General features: G+C 45.7%; 1 protein-coding gene across 4 annotated transcripts in view; it reads left to right on the top strand.

Moving 5' to 3' along the window:
• The first annotated feature begins 36 nt into the window (after positions 1-36).
• Positions 37-22,438, top strand: part of Thap4 (THAP domain containing 4) — a 38,683-nt gene continuing 16,281 nt past the window's right edge. Inside the window, exons 1-2 of one of the 4 annotated variants that reach the window (XM_090355198.1) lie at positions 37-201; positions 2,590-3,746. In XM_090355198.1, coding sequence (XP_090211324.1) covers positions 125-201; positions 2,590-3,746 — 1,234 coding nt within the window. In that variant the 5' untranslated portion in view covers positions 37-124. Of the gene's footprint in view, positions 202-669; positions 1,002-2,589; positions 3,747-16,015; positions 16,113-22,438 lie in introns of those variants that run through there. The other 3 variants (XM_090355199.1, XM_090355197.1, XM_090355200.1) reach the window with 3 other exon arrangements.

Here is a 22,438-nt window from a genome sequence, read left to right as displayed (position 1 = left end):
ATCTTGCCGTACGGCGCAGCCGCGGCCCACGTCCCGAGCCGTGTCGCCGCGCTCCCTCGGGGCGGGCCGGACCGGCGGGGCGGCGAGGGCCAGAGCCCGGCGGCGCGCTGGGCCGGAGCCCGCGATGGTGATCTGCTGCGCGGCCGTGAACTGCTCCAACCGTCAGGGCAAGGGCGAGAAGCGCGCCGTCTCCTTCCACAGGTACGCGGCCCGCCACGCCCCCGCCCCGGCCCGCCGGGCCCGGGGAAACTGAGGCCGCGCGCCCGCCGCCGGGGCGGGGGGCCCGGAAGGCGTCGGCCGGGCGCTGTGTGACCTTGGCCCGGCCGCGGTCTCTGAGCCGGGCCACCGCAGCCGCGCCGCTCGCTGCCGGGAGGCCCCCGAGCACCGCGTAATTCCCGCAGCGACCGGGCCCCGGCCCCTACGCGGGTCCTGCGGGCTCCCCTCGGGTCCCCGGGCCCCGCAGGGCGATCCGGAAAGGCGCGTCCTCGGGCGAATTCCCCTCGCGGGCTCCGGGGACGCGGCTCCGGGAGGCGCGGACGGCGCGGTGGTCCCGCGGGCGCGGCTCCGCTCCCTTCCTCGGCCCGGGCCGGGGTCCGCGGCCGTGCCGGCCGGGGCGGGCGAGGGGCTCCTCCGGGCCCGGCCCGCGCTTCCGTCCCAGTTTCAAAGATGGGAACCGGCACGTGTTGTGGACTGAAAGTTCTCGGCGTTCGCCCGAACTCGCGGGTCGTCAGTTTACCCGAAGAACCGTGAGGGAGGGTCCGCGGCTGCCGGGGCGCCGCCGCCGCCGCCTGGCGCGCCGCCCGAGGCCCACGACCGGCGGTGAAAAGGAGGCGAAACGTTGCGAGAAAGGCCGCACTGGGCATGGCAGAGGGCAAAGGATGTCCAGGCTGGGGGTCCCTAGGAGGCAGGCGCCTAAAGCCTCGAGAAAGGAGGCAGAGGATCTGCCAGGCCCTCCCGCTGGGACCCATCCTGGCCACTGCGGCCGCCTTCGGCCTCCCAGTGTGGGTCGTTGGTCTGAGTTTTCTTAAATACGTACCTTGTCCCATTGAAGACGTGATTATAAAATTACCTTTCATAGATAATAAAGAAGAAATGACATTCAGAATCTCAAGAGACTAGATTATGGCGTAATCCACATAAAATTCTTGCATTTGCTAGTCGGGCACTTTAGCCCTTGTGTGTGTGTGTAAGAGAGAGTGGGAGAGAGTCAGCCAGAGTCAGAGTCCTGAGGCTTGACCTTAGGGCATGGGCACTGTCCCTGGTTTTTTATTGCTCCAGCCTAGCTAGCACTCTACCACTTGCCAGTGGTCTGCTTCTTGCCTTTTGGTAGTTAATTGGAAATAAGAATCTCATGGGCTATGTGCTTGTTGCTAATGCTTCTAATCCTAGCTACTCAGAACTGCCGTTCAAAGCCAGCCCTGTGAAACTCTTACCTACAAGAAATTACTCAGAAAAAGTGGGAAATAGCTCCTGGCTCAAGTGGTAGAGTGGAGCAAAAGAAGTTCAGGGACAGAGCTCAGGCCTAGAAACAAAGCCCTGAGATGGGCCAAAAAAAAAAAACAACCATCTTCAGACTCCTGCGTAGCTAGGATTACAGATATGAGACACTAGTGCTCTGTTCCTAAATATTTTTGGCTTACAGTTCAGTGGGACTAAATGCATACATATTATTGAATAACCATCACTACCATCCATTTCTAGAACTCTTATCTTATGAAGCCAAAATACTATCTCCAGTTCTCCCTCCTCCACCTGCTGGCAACAACTATTCTAGTTTGTCTATATAAATTTGACTATTCTCAGCATCCTGTATAAGTATCCTACTGTGTTGGTTGAAGTACATATAGTACTTATCCTCTTGTGACTGGCTTATTTCGCTCGGAATAATGTTCATCCAGCCTGGGTGACTCTTGTGGTGGGAACACAGAGGATCAAGGAACTACAATTTTTTAAGTCCTAGTCTAGAGCTTGTCTCCATGTCCTCAGCCGCTTGGGACACACTGGGGCTGACACCAGGCTGGATACCTGGTTTGGTAAACCTGGATGCAATCCTGGTTTTAATGACCTTAGTCTTGCCTTCTAGGTACCAGCAGGGCCAGTAGCCGGTCAGCTTCTCAGAGTTATTTCCTGTTGTCCACATGTATCCTCTATACTCATTTGCCACAGCCAGGAACACTGGTGTCCTTCACTTCTAGCTGCCCAGCGGCTTGGACTCCTGAAGGGGAAAGCAGGAGACTTTCCTCTTTTTTTTTCCATTCCAGTAATGACTTGTAATAAAAGATAGTCTTAAGGGCCTTATCAAATTATGTTTAAGCAGATGAAGTCAATATGAGTTTAGATGCTTGCAAAAAACACTTGTTTCAGTTTTATAGGAGACAGGGGGGATTCGTGATGATATTTTTTATATGTGCATATAATGTATCCCCACCAAAAAACCCAGCCCCTTGTAAAACTCCTTTGCCCTTTTTCCCCTTCTTAAAAGTTTCATTGTTTTCAAAATTCAGATGAAATTCTTTTGCCAGATTCAGCCTCATTCACCAGGCAGAGACATTTAATCATTTCTAATTATTTGTGTCATTTGTCCCACAGGTTCCCCTTAAAGGACTCAAAACGCCTGATCCAGTGGTTAAAAGCTGTGCAGAGGGAAAACTGGACTCCTACCAAGTACTCATTCCTCTGTAGCGAACATTTCACCAAAGACAGCTTCTCCAAAAGGCTGGAGGACCAGCACCGCCTACTCAAGCCCACTGCGGTCCCCTCCATCTTCCACCTCTCAGAGAGTAAGAGAGGGTCTGGAGGCCATGGCCGGGCTAGGAGAAAGGATACCAGCAAGGCCTCTGGGAGCATGAGGGGACACACAAACAGCACATCTGGGAGAGGAGCCGCAGTCCCCTCTTCCTCTGGTGAAAACCCAATGGCCAGGCCAGACTCACGCAAGTTGAAGCGACCTGCTCTGCAAGGTGACACCACACCTGAGGCCACCACTGCTGTCAGTTGGGAGCAGGAGCAGCAGTCTTCGGAAAGAACTTCAGGAGACAGAATGATCGCTCCAGTGGTGGGCAGCCAGGCAGAGGTAGAAATGTCTGCTGCAGAGGCTGGCCACCAAAATGCCACCTCTTCTACGGACATGAGCGGGGCAGATAAGAGTGGTATTTCCATGGAGGACTTTACCCCTCCAGGGTCTGGGGCTTGCAAGTTTATAGGCTCTCTTCACTCTTACAGTTTCTCCTCCAAGCATACTCGAGAGAGGCCATCTGTCCCTCGAGATCCTATAGACCGAAAGAGACCGAAGAGAGATGTGGAGCCAAGCTGCAGTGGGAGTAACCTGGGGCCTGACAAGAGTGTAGCTCATAGCCCTCCAAATTCATCACTCACAGCAACACCTCAGAAGCCTTCCCAGAGCTCCTCTGCCCCTCCAAACGATGTCACCCCAAAGCCAGCTGCAGAAGCCGTGCAGAGTGAGCACAGTGACGCTAGCCCCATGTCCATCAATGAGGTTATCCTGTCAGCATCTGGGGCCTGCAAGCTCATCGACTCACTACACTCCTACTGCTTCTCCTCTCGGCAGAACAAGAGCCAGGTGTGCTGCCTGAGGGAACAGGTAGAAAAGAAGAATGGTGAGCTGAAGAGTCTTCGGCAGAGGGTCAGCCGTTCTGATAGCCAGGTGCGCAAGCTGCAGGAGAAGCTGGATGAGCTGAGGAGAGTGAGCTTCCCCTACCTGAGTGGCCTGCTGTCCCCCAGTTGTGGTCAGTACCCAGTGCGCGTGCTCCCTTGCTTCCCACCAGCTAGGAGAGGTCTCCTTGAAGTGTGACTCAGTCCCTGAGTCCTTTGTGACTACATGTTCTCTACAGTCTCAGGAGGGGCTCTCCTGGTAGCCTTACTTTATGAAACCAGGAAACCCAGGTTGGAGGGCTGATCTCATGTGCAGTCAGTCACAGGAGGCTCTGTTTGAGGGTTTAGCATTCCCATACAATGGGGAAAGCTATTGCCTGCTTATTTGGACACAGTTCCAGCCACGTTAGGATATCAGTGCAAATAAAAGTGACTAAGTAAACTCTTAGAAAAGTATAGGATGGGGCTGAGTGTTTGGCCTAGTGGTAGAGTGCTTGCCTAGCATGCATGAAGACCTGGGTTCGATTCCTCGGTACCACATACTTAGAAAAAGCCAGAAGTGTTCCTGAGGCTAAAGTGGTAGAGTTCTAGCCTTGAGAAAAATCCAAGGACAGTCCTTAGGCCCTGAGCTTAAGCCCAGGACTGGCAAAAAAAAAAAAAAAAGAAAAAGAAAGAAAGAAAAGTATAGGAAACTAGATTCTGGCAGCTAGCTAGTCAGGATGCTGAGATCTGAGGATCACAGTTCAAAGTCAGCCCAGACAAGAAAGTCTGTGAGATTCTCATCTCTAATTAACTAGTAGAAAACCAGAAGTGGCACTGTGGTTCAAAGTGGAGAATGCTAACCTTGAGCAAAAGAGTTCAGGGACAGTTCTCGTACCCCCAGTTCAAGCCCCATACAAACAAAATAAATAAAAGTATAGGAGCCAGCACTGGTAGATTACTTTTTTAGTCCTAGCTGTTCAGGAGGTTGAGCTCCCAGGATCACAGTGTGAAGCTAGCCTGGGCAGGAAAGTCTATGGGATATTTTGTTTTGTTTTGTCAGCTGTGGGGCTTGAACTTTGGGCCTGGGTGTTGTCCCCAAGCTCTTCAGCTCAAGGCTACTACCGTACCCCTTGAGCCACAGTGCCACTCCCGGTCTTCTAGTGGTTAATTGGAGATAAAAGTCTCACAGTCTTTAGTGCCGGGGCTGGCTTTCAACCTCGATCCTCAGACCTCAGCCTCCTGAGTAGCTAGGATTATAGGCATGAGCCACCTCGACTGCCTTTTTTTTTTTTTTTTTCCCAGTCCTGGGGCTTGAACTCAGGGCCTGGACACTGTCTTTGAGCTTTCTCAAGGCTAATGTTCTACCACTTGAGCCACAGAATCACTTCCGGGTTTTTCTGTAAATGTGGACTTGAATCCAGGGCTTCATGCATGCCAGGTAAGCACTCCACCTCTAGGCCAAACTCCCAGCCCTCTGTGAAATTCTTTTTTTTTTTTTTTTTTTTTGCCAGTCCTGGGCTTAAACTCAGGGCCTGAGCACTGTCCTTGGGTTTTCTCAAGGCTAGAGCTCTACCACTTGAGCCTCAGCACCACTTCCAGCTTTTATCTATGTGTGTGGTACCGAGGAATCGAACCCGGGTCTTCATGCATGCTAGGCAAGCACTTTAACCACTAGGCCAAACTCCCGGCCCTCTGTGAAATTCTTATCTTTACTAAACTACCAAAAAAGCTATTACTAATCCAACTGAGTGCCAATGGCTTAACATCTATAACCCTACTACTCAGAAGGATAAAATCTGAGGATTGAGGCTAGAGATTGCATCTCCGAATAGCCAGCAAAACGCTTTAGTGGTCATCTTCCTTCTAGAAATGTTAGAGAAATAAAAGGCGCATCATGTAATAGAAGAAAAAAAATGCCTTAATGAAAATATACCTCAAATGGTATATTGCCAGCTATGAGTGAAAAAACTAAGCCCCTGTTCTGGCATGTGTAAGTGTGCACACACATACACACACATACACACACACGGGTATGTAGTCTTTTAGATCACTTTCTGTACTTTTACAAACATATGCTTATCCCAGTGCAAATAAGTAGAGTATATCTGTTTATTTGTTATGTTTCTGGCTTTCCCCCTATTTTACTTTTGAGTACTTTAAAACTTGATTTTAAGATACTCTGTATTGATGGCAGTATCCTTTGTTATATACATATGGAGAAAGCATTTTCTTACTTCATTGTTCATTTCATCTATTGTCAGTGAATATATGATTAATACTTCAGACAGAATGAGTTCCAGGGCCTCTGAGTTCTAGGGCCTCTGGGACTGGCAGAGAAACAGCACATCCTAAGAGGTAAGTTTCCAGGCCACCCTGAGAAGCACAGCCCCAGTGGAGTTGAGTCCAATTGGTGTTTAAGTACACTGTATCCTTAAAATTCTAGGTTGCTTTTGTAGTTCTCACACTTAATGTTGCTATTTGTTTATTTTTCTGTTCTTGGACTTCCAAAGTTTGTAACTAGTATTTTTTTTCCCAAGTAAGTAGTCCTAACTTTATCTACATTGTTACTACTTACTTGATCCTCCTTTTTCCCTTGGTTTTATTTCCTTGTTCTGGTCCTGGTATGTTTCTGACACCTGTAATTGTGGCTTAGGTGTTCTCTCCCACTGATATACCCACAGATTTGTTCATGCTGTTTGGGCTTCAATTCCCTCTTTGTTTTGTGCCAGTTCTGGGGCTTGAACTCACCTGGGCACTATACCTGAGCCTCTTTTGGTAAAAGCTAGTGTTCTACCACTTGAGCCACAGTACTACTTCCGGCTTTTTCCAAGTAGTTTATTGGAGATAAGAGTCTGATGGACTTTCTAGCCCAGGCTGACTTCAACCTTGATCTTCAGGTCTCAGCCTCCTGCATAACTAGGCATGAGCCACTGGCATCAGCTCAATTCTTTCTTTTTTTTTATTAAAGAATTTATTGACATTGATTTTTACATCATATTTCAAATGACATGTTTAACAAACAAGTATTCAGGTAGGGTATCTCTGTATAATCACTGGCACTTAGATTTTAGAACATAATCAAAATTAGGCTGAGAAAAATCCAAGGACAGTCCTCAGGCCCTGAGCTTAAGCCCAGGACTGGAAAAAAAAGAAAAAAAAAGTATAGGAAACTGGATTCTGGTGGCTCATGCCTATAGTCCTAGCTACATAATAATCTACGTAATAAAACATTACGTCTATAGAATCATAAGTTATTCTTCCTTTTTCTTTTTTTTTTTTTTTTTTTTTTTGTCTGTCATGGGGCTTGGACTGTGGGCCTGGGCGTTGTCCCTGAGCTCTTCACCTCAAGGCTACCACCCTACTCCTTGAGCCATAGCCCCACTTCCAGTTTTCTATTGTTTAATTGGAGATAAGTCTTGCGTTCTTTAGTGCCTGAGCTGGCTTTGAACCGTGATTCTGAGATCTCAGCCTCCTGAGTACCTGGGATTCATTCTTTAACCCTACAAGTATTTACAGTAGTGGTCTAGAAGCTTTCAAGTGGATGAGGGAAGAAGCAGAACTTTTTTTTAAGAATTTAATTTGTGGGGCCGGGAGTTTGGCCTAGTGGTTAAAGTGCTTGCCTAGCATGCATGAAGACCCGGGTTCGATTCCTCGGTACCACATACATAGATAAAAGCCAGAAGTGGTGCTGAGGCTCAAGTGGTAGAGTTCTAGCCTTGAGAAAGTCCAAGGACAGTGCTCAGGCCCTGAGCTCAAGCCCAGGACTGGCAAAAAAAAAAAAAAAAAAAAAAAAAAGAATTTAATTTGTGTCTGTGTGCTGGTGCTTGCTTGAACTCAGGGAATAGGCACTGTCCCTAAGCTTTTGGTAGCTCAGCTTTTTGTACCTCTTGAGCAATAGCTCTAATTCTGGCTTTTTTTGGAGATGAGTCTCACAGACTTACCTTCCTGGTCTGGCTTCAAATTCATATCTCAGCCTCCTGAGTACCTAGGATTGCAGATGTGAGCCATTGGCACACAGCTGCTTTAAATTTTATTGTATCAAACCCTAGTTCTATAATCTGGAGCCTTTTAGAGCCTTTTACTCTTTGAAATCCTTTGAAGTTACATTGTGGCTTCACACACAGTCTGTTTTTGTGACTTGTGCTGTGGTTTGAAAAAGGATTAGTCCTCTTTACCTGCTTGTTGGTTCCATGGTCCCCTGCCCACCAAGGCTGGGGTTTTGCTCACAGTGTGAATCAGCTGATCTGTTACCTGACTTCCTGTTAGGTGCTTGCTCAGTCCATTAATTTCTGGGATGGAAGATTGGTCCCTTGAGATTCTGGACCTTCCCATTTCTCCTGTGTATATGTCAAATCTTGCTGTGCTAAGACATTGTTAGATGCATGCATTTTTCCTGATTTTTATCAACACTGAAAACCTTTGTCCCATTTAAAGTGCCCAAGTCCTGGGCTTGAGCTCAGGGCCTGAGCTCTGTCCTTGGGCTTTCTCAAGGTTAGAGTTCTACCACTTGAACCACAGTGCCACTTCCAGTTTTTTCTATGTATGTGGTACTGAGGAATCGAACCTGGGTCTTCATGCATGCTAGGCAAGCACTCTATACCACTAAGCCAGACACCTGGTGCCAGCTAAAGCACAGTTCAGGTTTTGAACTTAGAGCATGAGGCTTGCTAGGCAGGCAGCTATGTATGCCCCTATTCCTTTTTGCTTTAGTTGTTTTTCCAGTACAGTCTTGCATTTATGCCGGGCTAGCTTGAACTATGATCCTTCCACATAGCTGAGATGACATATGTACACTACCACAGTCAGCTTTTCTTTTTTTTTTTTTTTTTTTTTGCCAGTCCTGGGCTTGATCTCAGGGCCTGAGCACTGTCCTTGGACTTTCTCAAGGCTAGAACTCTACCACTTGAGCCTCAGCACCACTTCTGGCTTTTTCTATATATGTGGTACCAGGGAATCGAACCCGGGTCTTCGTGCGTGCAAGGCAAACACTTTAACCACTAGGCCAAACTCCCGGCCAGCTTTTCTTGATTGAGATGGATTCTTGAACATTTTGCTCAGGCTGACCTCAAACCATGATATTCCCTATTTCTACCTTTTTGTTTGTTTGTTTTGTCGGTGGTGGGACTTGAACTCTGGGCCTGGGCATTGTCCCTGAGCTCTTCAGCTCAAGGTTACCGTCCTACCCCTTGAGCCACAGAACTACTTTCAGTTTTCTGCTGGTTAATTGGAGCTAAGAGTCTCGTGGACTTTAACTTTAGTGCCTGGGCTGGCTTTGAACCTCAATTCTCAGATCTCAGCCTCCTGAGTAGCTAGGATTACAAGGTGTGAGCCATCATGCCCTAGCCATTTTTACCTTTTCAGTAGCCAGGGTTATAGGCATGAGCCTGTAGCCTTCTTTTGTTTTCAATAGAGAATTCATTGTATTTCCCAGAACAGCCTCAATGTATCCCTTCTGTCCCTTTTTTCTGCAATGCTATTCCTTGCTTACTTGCTGGTTTTTATATGGATGTAAGTTTTCATTGTAATTTGTTACAGACCTACAAGTTGTTACGGGATCATAGATTTAGCTTTGTTAGAAACTTCTAAGCTACATTCCTAAGTGTGTGCACTATTTGACAATGTCAAAAGTAATAAGAAGACTTGTTACTCCCATCCTTCAACATTTGGTGTTCCCAGATCTTTGGATTTTAACTATTTCAGCAGGTATAGAAGTACCTCATTATTTTAATTGACTGTTCTATAGTGAGGTATGATTTTTTTTTTTTTGCCACCCTTATATTTTCTGTGGTGAAGTGTCCAGATCCCTGGCCTACCATTTGATTGGGTTGTTTCTTTTTCTGTTGAGTTTTTATATTGTTTGTCAGTCCTAGGGCTTGAATTCAGGGTCTGGGTACCATCCCTGAGCCTCTTTATCTTCAGAGTTAGCAGTCTATACTTGAGCCACAGTGCCACTTGGGGGGTTGGGGGGGGTTGAGTAGTTTATTGGAGATAAGAGTCTTGGTGGCCCATACCTGTAATCCTAGCTACTCAGGAGGCTGAGATCTGAGAATCACAGTTCAAAGCCAACCCTGGCAGTAAAGTCCATGAGACTCTTAGCTTTAACCACTAGAATACCAGAAGTCGGGCTGTGGCTCAAGGGTTAGGGCAGTAGCCTTGAGCTGAAGAGCTCAGGGACAGTGCCCAGGCCCTGAGTTCAAGCCCCATAACCAAGTGAGAAAAAAAGTCTCATGAACTTTTATTCCCAGACTGGCTTTGTGCCCACCAATCTTGAGATATCAGCCACCTGTGTAACTAGGATTACAGGCATGAGCCTCCAGTGCCCAGAGTTTCCAGGAGGTTTTTATTGTTTTGGATTCACTGGATTTTCTGCAGTCTTAGATTCTCTATGAAGAGATACTTGTGAGGTATTTTTTTTTGTTGTTTGTTTTGTCTTGTCCCCCTCCCTTTCTAATCTATATGTCTTTTATCTCCTTTTCTTCTCCCATCTCTAGGTAGAATAGGATGAGATTAAAAGCTGTGATGAAATGCCAAATCCTTGGTTCAAAATGAGGTTGTGATGTAATTAAGAAATAGAGCCAGGCAGGGTGGCTCACACCTGTAATCCTAGCTACTCAGGAGGCTGAGATCTGGGGATCAAGGTTCAAAGCCAGCCCAAGCACAAAAGGACCAGAGACTTTTATCTCTAATTAACCTCTAGAAAATAGGAAAAGTGGCTTGGCTGCTCTAGGGTAGGGTGGTAGCCTTGAGCTGAAGAGCTCAGGGACAGCACTCAGGCCCAGTTCAAGCCCCATACCCCCCCCCACACACACACAAATAGATTTAGAGACTCTTATGTGCAGTTAACTACCAGAAAACCAGAAGTGGTGCTGTGGCTCAAGGGGTAGGGTGGTAGCTTTGAATTGAAGAGTTCAGGGACAGTGCCCTAGCCAAATCCAAACCCCATGAACAGAAGAAAAAGAAAAGAAATAGATTTGAAGCCAGACACTGGTAGTTTATGCCTGTAGTCCCAGCTACTGGGGAGGTTGAAGATAGAAGTTCAGAGATAACTCAGGCAGAAAAGTCCATGAGATTCTATATCCAATTAACTAGTAAAATGCATGCTACAGGGTATCCCTAGTAGTAAAGCAATAGTAGTAATCAAGCAAGCCAAGTGAGAGTGAGGCCCTGAGTTCAAGCCCTACTATCAGCTAAAGAAAGAAGGAAAAGGAAAGAAATATAGATTGTTCTATGCCTAGTTCCGGCACAGAGCTCCTAAAACCTTTAGAATTTCCTAAGTGGTATATATCTTTAGTTATTCATTATAAGCCCCTGTCCAGTGGAGGGAGGTAGAGAAGAGGTAGTGGGGTGTTGTGCTAAAGAGGCCACTTGTGAGGGATGGAATCAGCCTGATAATTAGAAAGTTTGAAAGTGCCACCCTGCTTTTATGGAGGGGAGAGGTGCTAGCTGGAGATTGAGTTAATCTTGCACGGCTAATGATTTAATCATTGATGCCTCCACAGAGAGGGCACTGTGAAAATCCCAAAGAAAGTGGTTCAGAGAACTTTTGGGCTGGCTGAGGTGGTGTTAAAGCAACTCAGACAAGGGCTCTTTCTAGAGCCACACGTCACCCCAATCCCTTGCACTTCTAATTTTCTAGTTTAACTCCATTGAGCATGCTAGTTTAACTCCTATTTGAGCAGAAATGATGCAGCATCATTTCTGTCTTTCAAATGGCCTAGTACATGGAAGTGGTCTTCCTTAAGTGTTCCAGGTGAATTTGAGAGGAATGTGTTGCTTGCTAAAGTAGTACTGATATACCTTGTTAGGTCCTTCTTGGGTGGGGCTGTGGACATTCAGTTGTAGCATTCCTGACTTTCTGCTTGCTTGACCTGTCCTCTTCTGGCAGCTGTAAGAATGGACACATCTGCTTCTCCATTCAGTCTTAACCACTTGTCTCACCAAATCTGATGCTGTCATGAAGGACATTAAACCCTATGACTGAGTGAGTCCTCCAATGTTTTGAAGAGTTGATACCTTCAGTGTAATGACATATCCTTCTTTATGCTTGGTAAATGTTTTTCTGACATTACTATAAATAGTGTTAAAAAAAATAGTTAGCATGGTGTATTTTACCTTTTTTTTTTTTTTTTGCCAGTCCTGGGCTTGAGCTCAGGGCCTGAGCACTGTCCTTGGACTTTCTCAAGGCTAGAGCTCTACCACTTGAGCCTCAGCACCACTTCTGGCTTTTATCTATGTATGTGGTACCGAGGAATCGAACCCGGGTCTTCATGCATGCTAGGCAAGCACTTTAACCACTAGGCCAAACTCCCGGCCTGTATTTTACCTTTTTTTCCTTCCTTTTTCTGAGACGACAGTCACACTTTATATATTTTATATATATATATATATATATATATATATATATATATATATATATATATAGTCTTGGAGTTCCAGATCCATTCAAACTTAATACCCCTCTGTCTCAGATTCTCAAGTATTAATTCATAAATAAGTACCAATATAACCAATCTTCTCTTTACTTTTAAGCCATATGTGTATTTAAAGCAGGTTTCTCATTGTCTTTTTATTTTAAATCTGCTGACATTTTAATTGCCATATTTAAACCATTTTTATTTACAGTGATTATTGAAATTAATATCAGCCATGTTTATAACTGCTTTCTATTTGCTTCTTTTATTTTATTCCCTAATTTCCTTTGTCTTTTTTTTTTCTCTACCAGTACTGAAGCTTGAGTGCAGGGCTTGAGTGTTGAGTGATGTCCCTTTTAAATTTTTTTATTTTTTTAATTCTAAATTACAGAGAGTCAGCATTTCCTTAAACCGGTTCTGATACCTCTTGATCATGTCACCTTCTCCATTTTACCCAGTTTTCCCCATGCCATCCCTACCCTCAAGATACATAGTTCAGTTTTTGCATAATATACATTGAATGTGGTAAGACTGCATTTGTTTACCCTTTCTCCATTCCTGTGCCTCCCCCCTCCCCACTTAATTACCACCCCCACCCCCACTTGCTGGTATTCAGTTTGTTAAACAGTTCATTCGATATTCAGAGGACTTACATCATTCACTAAGTCCCTTAACTTTTTCCCCCTCAGATCAAGCTCTCCACAACTTAAACCACAGTTCCACCTCCAGCTTTGTGGTGGTTAATCAGAGATAAGAGTCTCAGACTCTGGTGCTGCAACATTCAGAATTAGTCAAGTCCATCTTTAGCAACACCATATACTTCTCCTCTGCCCTTCACAGTCCCTCTTCTTTCTGGAATGGATTGTTGTCAGTCATTTCACTTTATTCAAGTACAATAACACAGTTACTAAAAGGTTAATTAAGAATAAGATCCAGAGCTGGGCCTGGTGGCTCACACCTGTAATCCTAGCTACTCAGGAGGCTGAGATCTGAGGATCAAGGTCCAAAGTCAGCCAGGGCACAGAAGGACCTGAGACTTTTATCTTCAATTAACCTCTAGAAAATGGGAAGTGGGGCTTGGCTCAAGGGTAGGGTGGTAGCCTTGAGCTGAAGAGCTCAGGGACAGTGCCCAGGCCCAGGGGCAGGGTGGTAACCTTGAGCTATAGAGCTCAGGGACAGTGCCCAGGCCAAGTTCAAGCCCCATGACCTACAAAAAAAAAGAATAAGATCCAGGCAGGGTATGGTGGGCTCACGCCTGTAACCCTAGCTACTCAGGAGGCTGAGATCTAAGGATCAAGTTTCAAAGCCAGCCTGGGCACTAAAGACTGTGAGATTTTTACTTCCAGTTAACCACTAGAAAGCTGGAAGTGGCACTGTGGCTCAAGGAGTAGGGCAGTAGCCTTGAGCTGAAGAGTCAGAGACAACACCCAGGCCCAGGGGTAGGGCAGTAGCCTGGAGTTGAAAAGCTCAGGCACAGCGCCCAGGCCCAGAGTTCAATCACTACAACCGACAAAAAAAAAAAAAAAAGAAAAGAAAAGAAAAATGAATTAGAGCCAGGCACTAGTGGCTCACACCTGTAATCTTAGCTACTGGGGCTTGGCTCAAGGGTAGGGTGATAGCCTTGAGCTAAAGGGCTCAGGGACAGCGCCTAAGTTCAAGCTCTATAACCCACAAAAAATAAAAGAACAGCACCCAGGACCCAAGTTCAAGCCTCCCCACCCCCCCCCCAAAAAAAAAGAATAAGAGAAACTTAGCATGTGTGAAGCCTTGAGTTTAGTCTTGAGCACTGCAAAAGAAAAAAGGAGATTTGCTTTACCTTATTTTTTTGATGATGCTCTTCCTTTCTTGGTGCGTGTTTGTTTCTGAACTATATCATGTACTTTTCCATGAAAGTCTTTCCATACTCCTTGCAAGGAATAAACTCCCTCGGTTTTTACCTGAAGTGTTTCTTCCTTGCCTGTGAAGAGTGATTTCATTGGCTTCAGCTAAGCACACATTCTACAGTTAAGATTCCTCAAGCCCTCCACAGGCTATTACTCTCTTGGGCTCAGCCTTCTGAGTTCTGGGATTCCAAGTATATGCCTCCATATCTAGCTCCATTTTGATTTTTAGCCTGGTCTGAGGGCTAGTGCAGGAGCTCATCCAGGACAGCAATGAGGGGTAGATGGCAGAAAGGGAGGTAAACTGGTGTGAGGTAGCACCCTGAACTGACTTGGGTGGGGGTGTTTTCTCTCCATGGTGGCAATAGGTGCCAGAGGCTTCAACATCCTCTATCTTCCTGTTTTTGTCACTAGGTCCTCTGGGAATCTCTAGCCTGAGTGTCCCTGGGTAAGATATATTTTGTAGCTGCTTCAGTAGAGCATTATTAATGTTATTAATGAATTATTGCAAGTATATTGATTTCTAATCTGACTCATGTTACTATTCAGTGTGAGATTATGAAAACAATTAAGGTTCCTAAGGTGAGAGTAAAAAAAGAAAAAGAAAATGAATGTGATGATGTTAATTATTATGGGAAGGGCTAATAACCAACGTTTTCGAGGCATGGATCCAATAGCTTAAAATTAGCTGATCTTACTAAAATTTGGTGTAATAGGTAGCAGGAAGAAATTTGAATTCTTAGGTTATATTCAAATCCTGGAGTTCTAGAAATAAGAGGGCTTAAACTTCTATTATTTACTCTGTCAGAGTAATTCTTTCTATCTTTCTTTTTCTTTTTTGCTAGTCCTGGCTCTTGAACTCAGGGCCTGAGCACTGTCCTTAGGCTTTCTCAAGGCTAGAGCTCTACCACTTGAGCCACAACACTACTTCCAGCTTTTTCTATGTATGTGGTCCTGAGGAATTGAACCCAGGTCTTCGTGCATGCTAGGCAAGTACTCTACCACTAGGCCAAACTCCCAGCCCCTCTATCATTTGTGCCCTAAGTATACTAATCTGGGCTGCTTCTGTTTTGGGAGAGTTGCCACTGGCCTCATTTCCTTCTTTGTTCCCATCTATCCTTTTCTTACTGTAGGATGGGAATGTAATTTCCATGCCTTTTACCACTGAAATTGAAACCTGGAAGCTCTCCCATCCCATTATGCTGATGAGCCTGTCCCGACTTCATGACTTCATGTTATCCCCAAGCCAAGATAAGTGGGAGGTCTGCTTTCTCGCTATCTTTTTTTTTTTTTTTTTTTTTTTTTTTTTTGCCAGTCCTGGGCTTGAGCTCAGGGCCTGAGCACTGTCCTTGGACTTTCTCAAGGCTAGAACTCTACCACTTGAGCCTCAGCACCACTTCTGGCTTTTTTCTATGTATGTGGTACTGAGGAATTGAACCCGAGTCTTCGTGCATGCTAGGCAAGCACTTTACCACTAGGCCAAACTCCCAGCCCCTCTCTTTTTTTTTAATGGCAATACTGTGTATGAACTTGGGGAGCTGTGCTTGCTAGACAGGTACTCTACACTTGAGCTACTCTTCCAGCCAGACCAGCTGACTTTAAGATCTAAAACTACACTTCAGAAGCCCTAAGAATAACTGTTCTAGCTTCTGTTATGTGCCTGGGTCAATGTGTTTTCCCCATCTAATGAAGTAGTTCTTTGCTTTCCTGTTCAGTTGACATAGTAAGTAGGAAGGCTCGTTTATTGAGAAAGTCCATTCAGCTAATACAGGGTATAGGAGCTTATCAGCACAAAGGTAGGGCAGGTCCACGTGTTTACTCTCACTATAGGTCTCAGCAGAGAGTGATAAAGCAATAACACATTCGTAGCCAATGGTAATCAAGTCTCAGCAGAAAGTGATTCACAATACCGATGATATAGCTCAAAGTGAAGCATGGCATTCATACGTGACAAACTTATTTCTTTGTGTGGTTATCTTACTCAGTGATGCAGATTCATGGGCCAGCCTGACCCTGCACACGGCTTCCAATACTTGTCTTCTATTTTCTTGTGGGAAGTCATCTTTGATAGTGGACTACATTTCCCAGAATGCTCTCTTAGGATTTGTCATTCACTTCCGGAAGCACATTAGCAGCCAGGTACAAACATTTCCCGTCAATTGGCAGAAAACAACCTTGAGGAACCTTGACAGTGTGTCCTGCTGGAGTTCAGAAAACATAGGGATGGGTAAGCCTGCTTTCAATGTCTAGGGACATAAAAATGGAAATTTAAATGTTATTTGTAGAAAATTTAAATTTCTATTTTTGCATTTTGCTGGAGATATAATAAAAGAAAAATGAAATCAGAAAAAGTATATATAGAAACCTGTCTTATTTATTTAAGGAAATTGAAAGTTGCAAATAAGCTAGATCCTTATATTTTTTTTTCTTTTCTTTTTTTTTATTCCATCTCCTCTTCCTTTTCTTTCCTTGTTGTGTGTTGTTTTTTTTTTTTTTTTAATAATTAGTTCTGGGGCTTGAACTCTGGGCCTAGGTGTTGTCCCTCAGCTCAAGGCTACCGCCCTACCTCTTGAGCCACAGCACTACTTCCGGCTTTTTCCTGTGTATGTGGTACCGAGGAAACAAACCCGGATCTCCATGCATGCTAGGCAAGCACTCTACCACTAGGCCAAACACCTGGCACCCGCCTGGTATATGGATTTGGTGGCCCTCCCTTCACTTCTAGTCCCAGTTTTTACCCTGGCATGGGTCTTCTAGTGTCACCATAGACTCTCCTCATCCTGCTTCTCCTTTCATTTCCAAGTGCTGTGTGGTTGGCCCCTGTCTGTGACAGGGACCTCTCCTGCCACATAGGAGCCCTGGACATGTGGGTGCAGGGTACCCGAGTTCTCCTTCTGAAGGACCTGCTGAACTTGTGGATGGGCCTGCCAAGGATCAATGTGTGTTTCCCATGTCACACTGACCCACAGTTAATAGAACAAGTTTAAATCAATTTAATTAGTCACATTAATTTAACAACCTCTTTTGATGAATTAATTTCAGCCAGAATTGATGAGCAGCAGAAATCTGCAGTCTGTCCCTGCCTGCTCCCCCATAGGACTACCAGTCCTCTGCCCAGGTGTCCTCCTTGGTGGTCTGTGCAGGCCTGAGACTGCTGTCTACCTCCTCAGCTTTTCTGGAACACAGTACTTCACAGTCTTGCCACAGCCTTGGACACTGGCTTCTCTGACCCATCACCTGTGTGGTTCTTCTGGTGATCCTGTCACACTGGCTCCAGATCTCCCCTCTCCAGCCCCTCTTCTCGAGTCCTCACTCCCAACACCAGTACCTCCCTCCTGCAGCTCCTGTTGAGCAAGACTCACCTAGATGTGGTGACACGTGTTATTGAGCATGGAAGGACAGACTAAAACCTAGATCACACTCTTACAGCACAGCACAGCCAAGACGTGCCTCATACACACATGCCCAAAGGAATTGCTGGATGCCAGGCAATTTGTAGGTCTGGTGGCCTGACTCAGAGGCTCTGCCCCAGTTCAGCCTGTCCTAGTCCTTCACCTTTCTGGACCTGCCCATGACTTGACCACAGAATGCTTCTGGAGCAAACCCATGTTGATTTCTGCTGAGGCTCCCCCATCTCTCTCTCCTTTGCATCTCCTTGTGATTGACCCTTTTTGACATCTTGTCTGAATTCCTTCTCTTAGATATCTCTGCCTAGGGCTGGGAGTGTGGCCTAGTGGTAGAGTGCTTACTTAGCGTACAGGAAGCCCTGGGTTCCATTCCTAAGTACCACATATACGGAAAAAGCTGGAAGTGGAAGCACAAGGACAGTGCCTAGGCCCCGAGTTTAACAACAACAAAAATATCTGCCTAGAACTGAGGGAAGCCGAAGGTAGCAGCACTTGGCACTGTTTTCTCTTCTCTATATGAAGGCATTTCGACTCTGGATGTGCAGTTAAACCCGGCCAGACTTTGCAGAAGCCTGGTTCTTGCTCCAGGCTAATGCTCCCCTTTCCTCACCAACCCTATAGCCAAGTTCTCACAGATATTTTATGGTGAGTTTTATTGTTCTGTCCCTTCGCTTTTTGTTGCGCTGGTAACTGAATACTTCTGTGAGTGGGTCAGTCCCTCCTGATTGCAGCCAGTAAGTGTGCTAGCCAGTGCAATGAATACAGCAGGAAGCCTACTTGCTAGTTATTCTTACACCACTGTTACCAAATTATTAGAGAACTTCTTAAAGGGGAAAAAATTCATTTGGTCTAAGTTTCGGAGGGTTTATTCCCTGGTGTCCTGGCCACATGCACTTGAGCAGAACGTGGCAGCAGGAACATAGGATGGAGAGGGTTCCTCACCTCATTGCAGACAGAGAATAAAACAGAGGCGGGGAGAGAGGGCCGAGAGTTTGGCCTACAGGTAGAGTGTTTGCCTAGCAAGCACAAAGATCTGGGTTGGATTCCTCGGTACCACATACATAGAAAAAGCTGGAAGTGGTGCTGTGACTCAAGTGGCAGAGCTCTAGCCTTGAGAAAGCCCAAGGACTGCTCAGGCCCTGAGTTCAAGACTCTGGGTGGAGGGGGGAGAGAATAGGCAGGATAACTTGCCCCAGAGGAATGCTTACTGATGTACTTCTTCCAACTTGACCCTGCCACCAATGTAGCATCTCCACTACATAGTGCCACCACGCATTCAAGCAAGCATTAGGATGTCATTTCAGGTTTAGGCCATAATTATACTCTGAGCAAACATTTTTCTAGAGTTCATCAGCCATTGGTCAGGTGTACAAGGTTTACACGCTCCAGCCAGAGGAAGAAAGGAAGAGGACAGGATGATCAGTGCTGTAGAGCAGCTGTGGCTACTGCATCCAGTAGGCCCCCCTGGCCTGACCAAGGCAGTGGCAGCCCATGAACCACACAGACAGGCTGTGGGGGTTCCCACGCCACAGAATTCTTAAAAATTGGAGTAAGTGTTTAGGAGGTGGGCTGTTTTAATCCCAAACAAGCCCTGGATTGCTAGGCCCCCTCACATGGCCTGATAAAGTCTGTCTTACACAGCAGTTCCTGAGAGGAAACAGTGCTTAGTCCCAGTGCTGAATATGGATGGTGCTTGTCCAGTGCCACCTAAATTGTCACTTTAGAAAGGTGAAAAAGATACTCTTGTTGTTGTCGTCTGTTTTTGTCAGTCATGGGGTTTGAACTCAGGTCCTGGGACTGTTGCTGAGCTCTTTTTGCACTAGGCTAGTATTCTCCTTTGAGCCACAGCACCACTTCAATAAAACTACTTTTATCTAACCCTTATTATTTAAAACATTATTCAGTATGTGACAACCACTAATTTAAAATGATCAAGATAGTTGGAATTTTGGAATCAAAATGTAATTCGAGGTGGGCACTGGTGGCTCATGCCTGTAATCCTAGTTACTTGGGAGGCTAATTGCTGAGGATTGTGGTTCAAAGCCAAGCCTGAGCATGGAAGTGGGTGAGACTCTTCTCTCCAATTAACCACCAGAAAACTGGAAGCGGTGCTGTGGCTCAATGTTGTAGAGCACTACCCTTGAGCTGAAGAGCTCAGGGATAGCACCCAGGCCCAGAGTTCAAGCCCCACGACTGAACAAAAAAAAGGAATTCAGTTTTAGATTGTTTTTCGAAAGCCAGTGCACAGGGCACATCTTATACTTACACATCTTATACTTACAGCCTATCTCTGGACCAGCCACCCTTCAGGTGAACCAATGTGGCCTCTGCTGCCCTGCTGACAGCTCATGTCTGTAGCCTATGTGTGGCACATGTTGGCTAGCTGTGAGGGCCTTACTGCCGTATTATCTGCTGTAGTCTTGGGGCTATGGAGAAACACTGACCACCTGTCTTCAGTTAGTGTGATGGACATCCATGAGACTGTCTTCTTGGACAGAGTATGATGTTTTTAAAAGTTTACTCTTGTTTTAACATAGTCTTCCTTTTTTCCTTTTTTTTTCTTTTCTTTTGCCAGTACCATAGCTTGAATTCAGGGTCTTGCATGTGGACTTGACTTGCTTGCCGGCACTCTACCACTTGAGTCATGCTTCCAGTCAGCATTTTGCTGGTTAATTGAAAATGGACTTTCTCAGACTTTTCTACCTGGATGATTTCAACTTGCCATCTTCTAACCTCAGCTTCTTGGGTAACTAGGGATGGTAGCTGTGAACCACTGGTGCCGCCTTCATTCCTTTTTAGGGTTGAGTAGTTCAGGTTATAAATGTGAACCACTGGTGCCGCCTTCATTTCTTTTTAGGGCTAACCAGTATTTATGGTCTGGGACATACTGCCTTTGTTTACTTGTTTCCACTTCTGTGATGCATCGTGCGGTAGGCAGCATTCATGTCTGATGCTGGTATGGACCTGTGTTCTCTTTTTTTTTTTTTTTTGGTGGGTCATGGGGCTCGAATTCTGCCTGAACACCTTCCCTGAGCTCTTTGGCTCAAAGCTACTGCCCTACCCTTGGGCCTGGGCATTGTCCCTGAGCTCTTTAGCTCAAGGCTACCATGCTACTCGTGAGCCAAGCCCCACTTCCCATGTTCTAGAGGTTAGAGATAAGAGTCTTGGGTCCTTTTGCGCCCGGGCTGGCTTTGAACCTTGATCCTCAGATCTCAGCCTCATGAGTAGCTGGGACTACAGGCATCAGCCACCCGGTGTTTCCCTGTTAGCCTGTTCTTACAGCGGAATTCCTGGGCCCTGCTTCATACTCATGAGGCGTTCAGCAGTGAAGAGGCTTTGCTGTATTTCATTGTTTCTTGATTTTTTTTTTTTTAGCTCTTCTCTGTCTTGTATTGGAGCTGTTCCCCATAACAGAATTTCCTGGGCTACTTCCATTTGGCTGGTGATTTAATTTAGCTTTTTCTTCTGCCCCTCTCCCAACTTCTACCAGCTCATGACTCACCATTGGTTTTCTTGCCATTTCAAGTTTTATGTGTATAGTATATGGTCAGTCTTCAGAAAAGGCAACTGCCTCAATTTAAGTCAGATAATGAGTACAATTTGGACAATGTCACCTCTTCCTTTGCTTTACCTCAGTTTCCCCCTCCCATCCTTGTCTACAAATAGCGTAGTTCCGCATAGTGTATACTGAATCCCATAACTTTTATTTGTTCACCCTTCCTCCCTCCATTTCTTCTCTCCTCCACTGCTCCCTAAAAATAAAAAAGTAACCCCTCTATACATCATATTTAGAATAACATTTGTTTTTTAATTTAAAGAAAAAAGGGCTGGGAGTTTGGCCTAGTGGTAAGAGTGCTTACCTAGCATGCACAAAGCCCTGGGTTCGATTCCTGGATACCACATACATAGAAAAAAAAAAAACAGAAATGATGCTGTAGCTGAAATGGTAGAACACTAGCCTTGAGAAAGCCCAAAACCAGTGCTTAGGCCCTGAGTTCAAGCTGTAGGACTGGCAAAAAATAAAAATAAAGGAAAAAAAAGAGAGGAAGTGGCGATGTGGCTCAAGGAGTAGGGTGGTAGAGCTGAAGAGCTCAGGGACAGCTCCCAGACCCAGGGTTAAAGCCCCATGACCAAAGGGAAAAAAAGAGGAAGGAAAAAGAAACCAAAAGCAGAAACCTAACACCAGCCATAGACTCAGTTTCTAAAGGCTGTGGTGGCCAGGCATAGTGGCAGACCCCTGTGATTCCAGCCCTATGGAAGCTGAGGCAAGGAGCATCACCAGGTCACTGCCAACCTGGACTACAGAGTCTGATCTCAAACGTAACTCAATAAGAGGATGTGGTGTGGTAGCCACAGTGTGTTCTGTTGGTAAGTTGCATTGTACTTTCTTTCCATTCTGTAACTGCCTGCCTTTGCCCTGTAGTGCTTCACACTTAGCTGGTAGAAAGCAGTGGCTGCAAACACACTTTTCCTCTGAGTGCCATATGCAGCACACCTGACCAGGAGTGTCTGGTTTTCTGATGATCTGACCACACATCACCATACTGCCAAGTGTACCAGCATCTGCTGAATATAGGAGTTGCCTGTCTACATCTAAGACCAGAGGAACCTCCTAGGCCTCAGGGTTCAGAATCCTGCCTGGATCCCAGCCTCTTACATTCAGCTGTCCTTTAGTTGAGGCCCTAGGTGACTGAGGATTATATCTATGATCTGTTTCCCCTGAAAATTTAGGTTAGGGGAAAGTTTTTGATTGCCATCTTCGTTTTTTCCTAAATTCCTAGAATTGGCAGAGATGATACTCACTTATTGATCATATTCCCAGAAAAGTCCTCAGATAAGCTGAGTGCCAGTGGCTCACACCTAGAGTAGTAGCTACTCAGGAAGCTGAGATCTGAGAATCATAATTTGAAGCCAGCCCCTGCCAACCTACCCAATTCTAACCTCTAGTTAACCAGCAAAAATCTGGAAGTAGATGCATGGGTCAAGTGGTTGAGCTCTAGCTATGAGTGAAAACGTCAAGCCTAGAGTTCAAGGCCCTAAATTAAAGTCCCAGAAATTAGAAGGAAAAAAAAATCTCTATCTTGGTTTTCTGATCTCTCTCTGCATCTCTGTCCTTGTTTCTATTGTTGTCCTTATTCTTTTTTTC

The sequence above is a fragment of the Megascapheus bottae genome, chromosome 21 (assembly GCF_031878675.1).
Source record: "Megascapheus bottae isolate mThoBot1 chromosome 21, mThoBot2.hap1, whole genome shotgun sequence".
NCBI lineage: Eukaryota > Metazoa > Chordata > Mammalia > Rodentia > Geomyidae > Megascapheus > Megascapheus bottae.
Note: the sequence above shows the minus strand (reverse complement) of the source record. Positions and strands in the feature narration are given on the sequence as shown.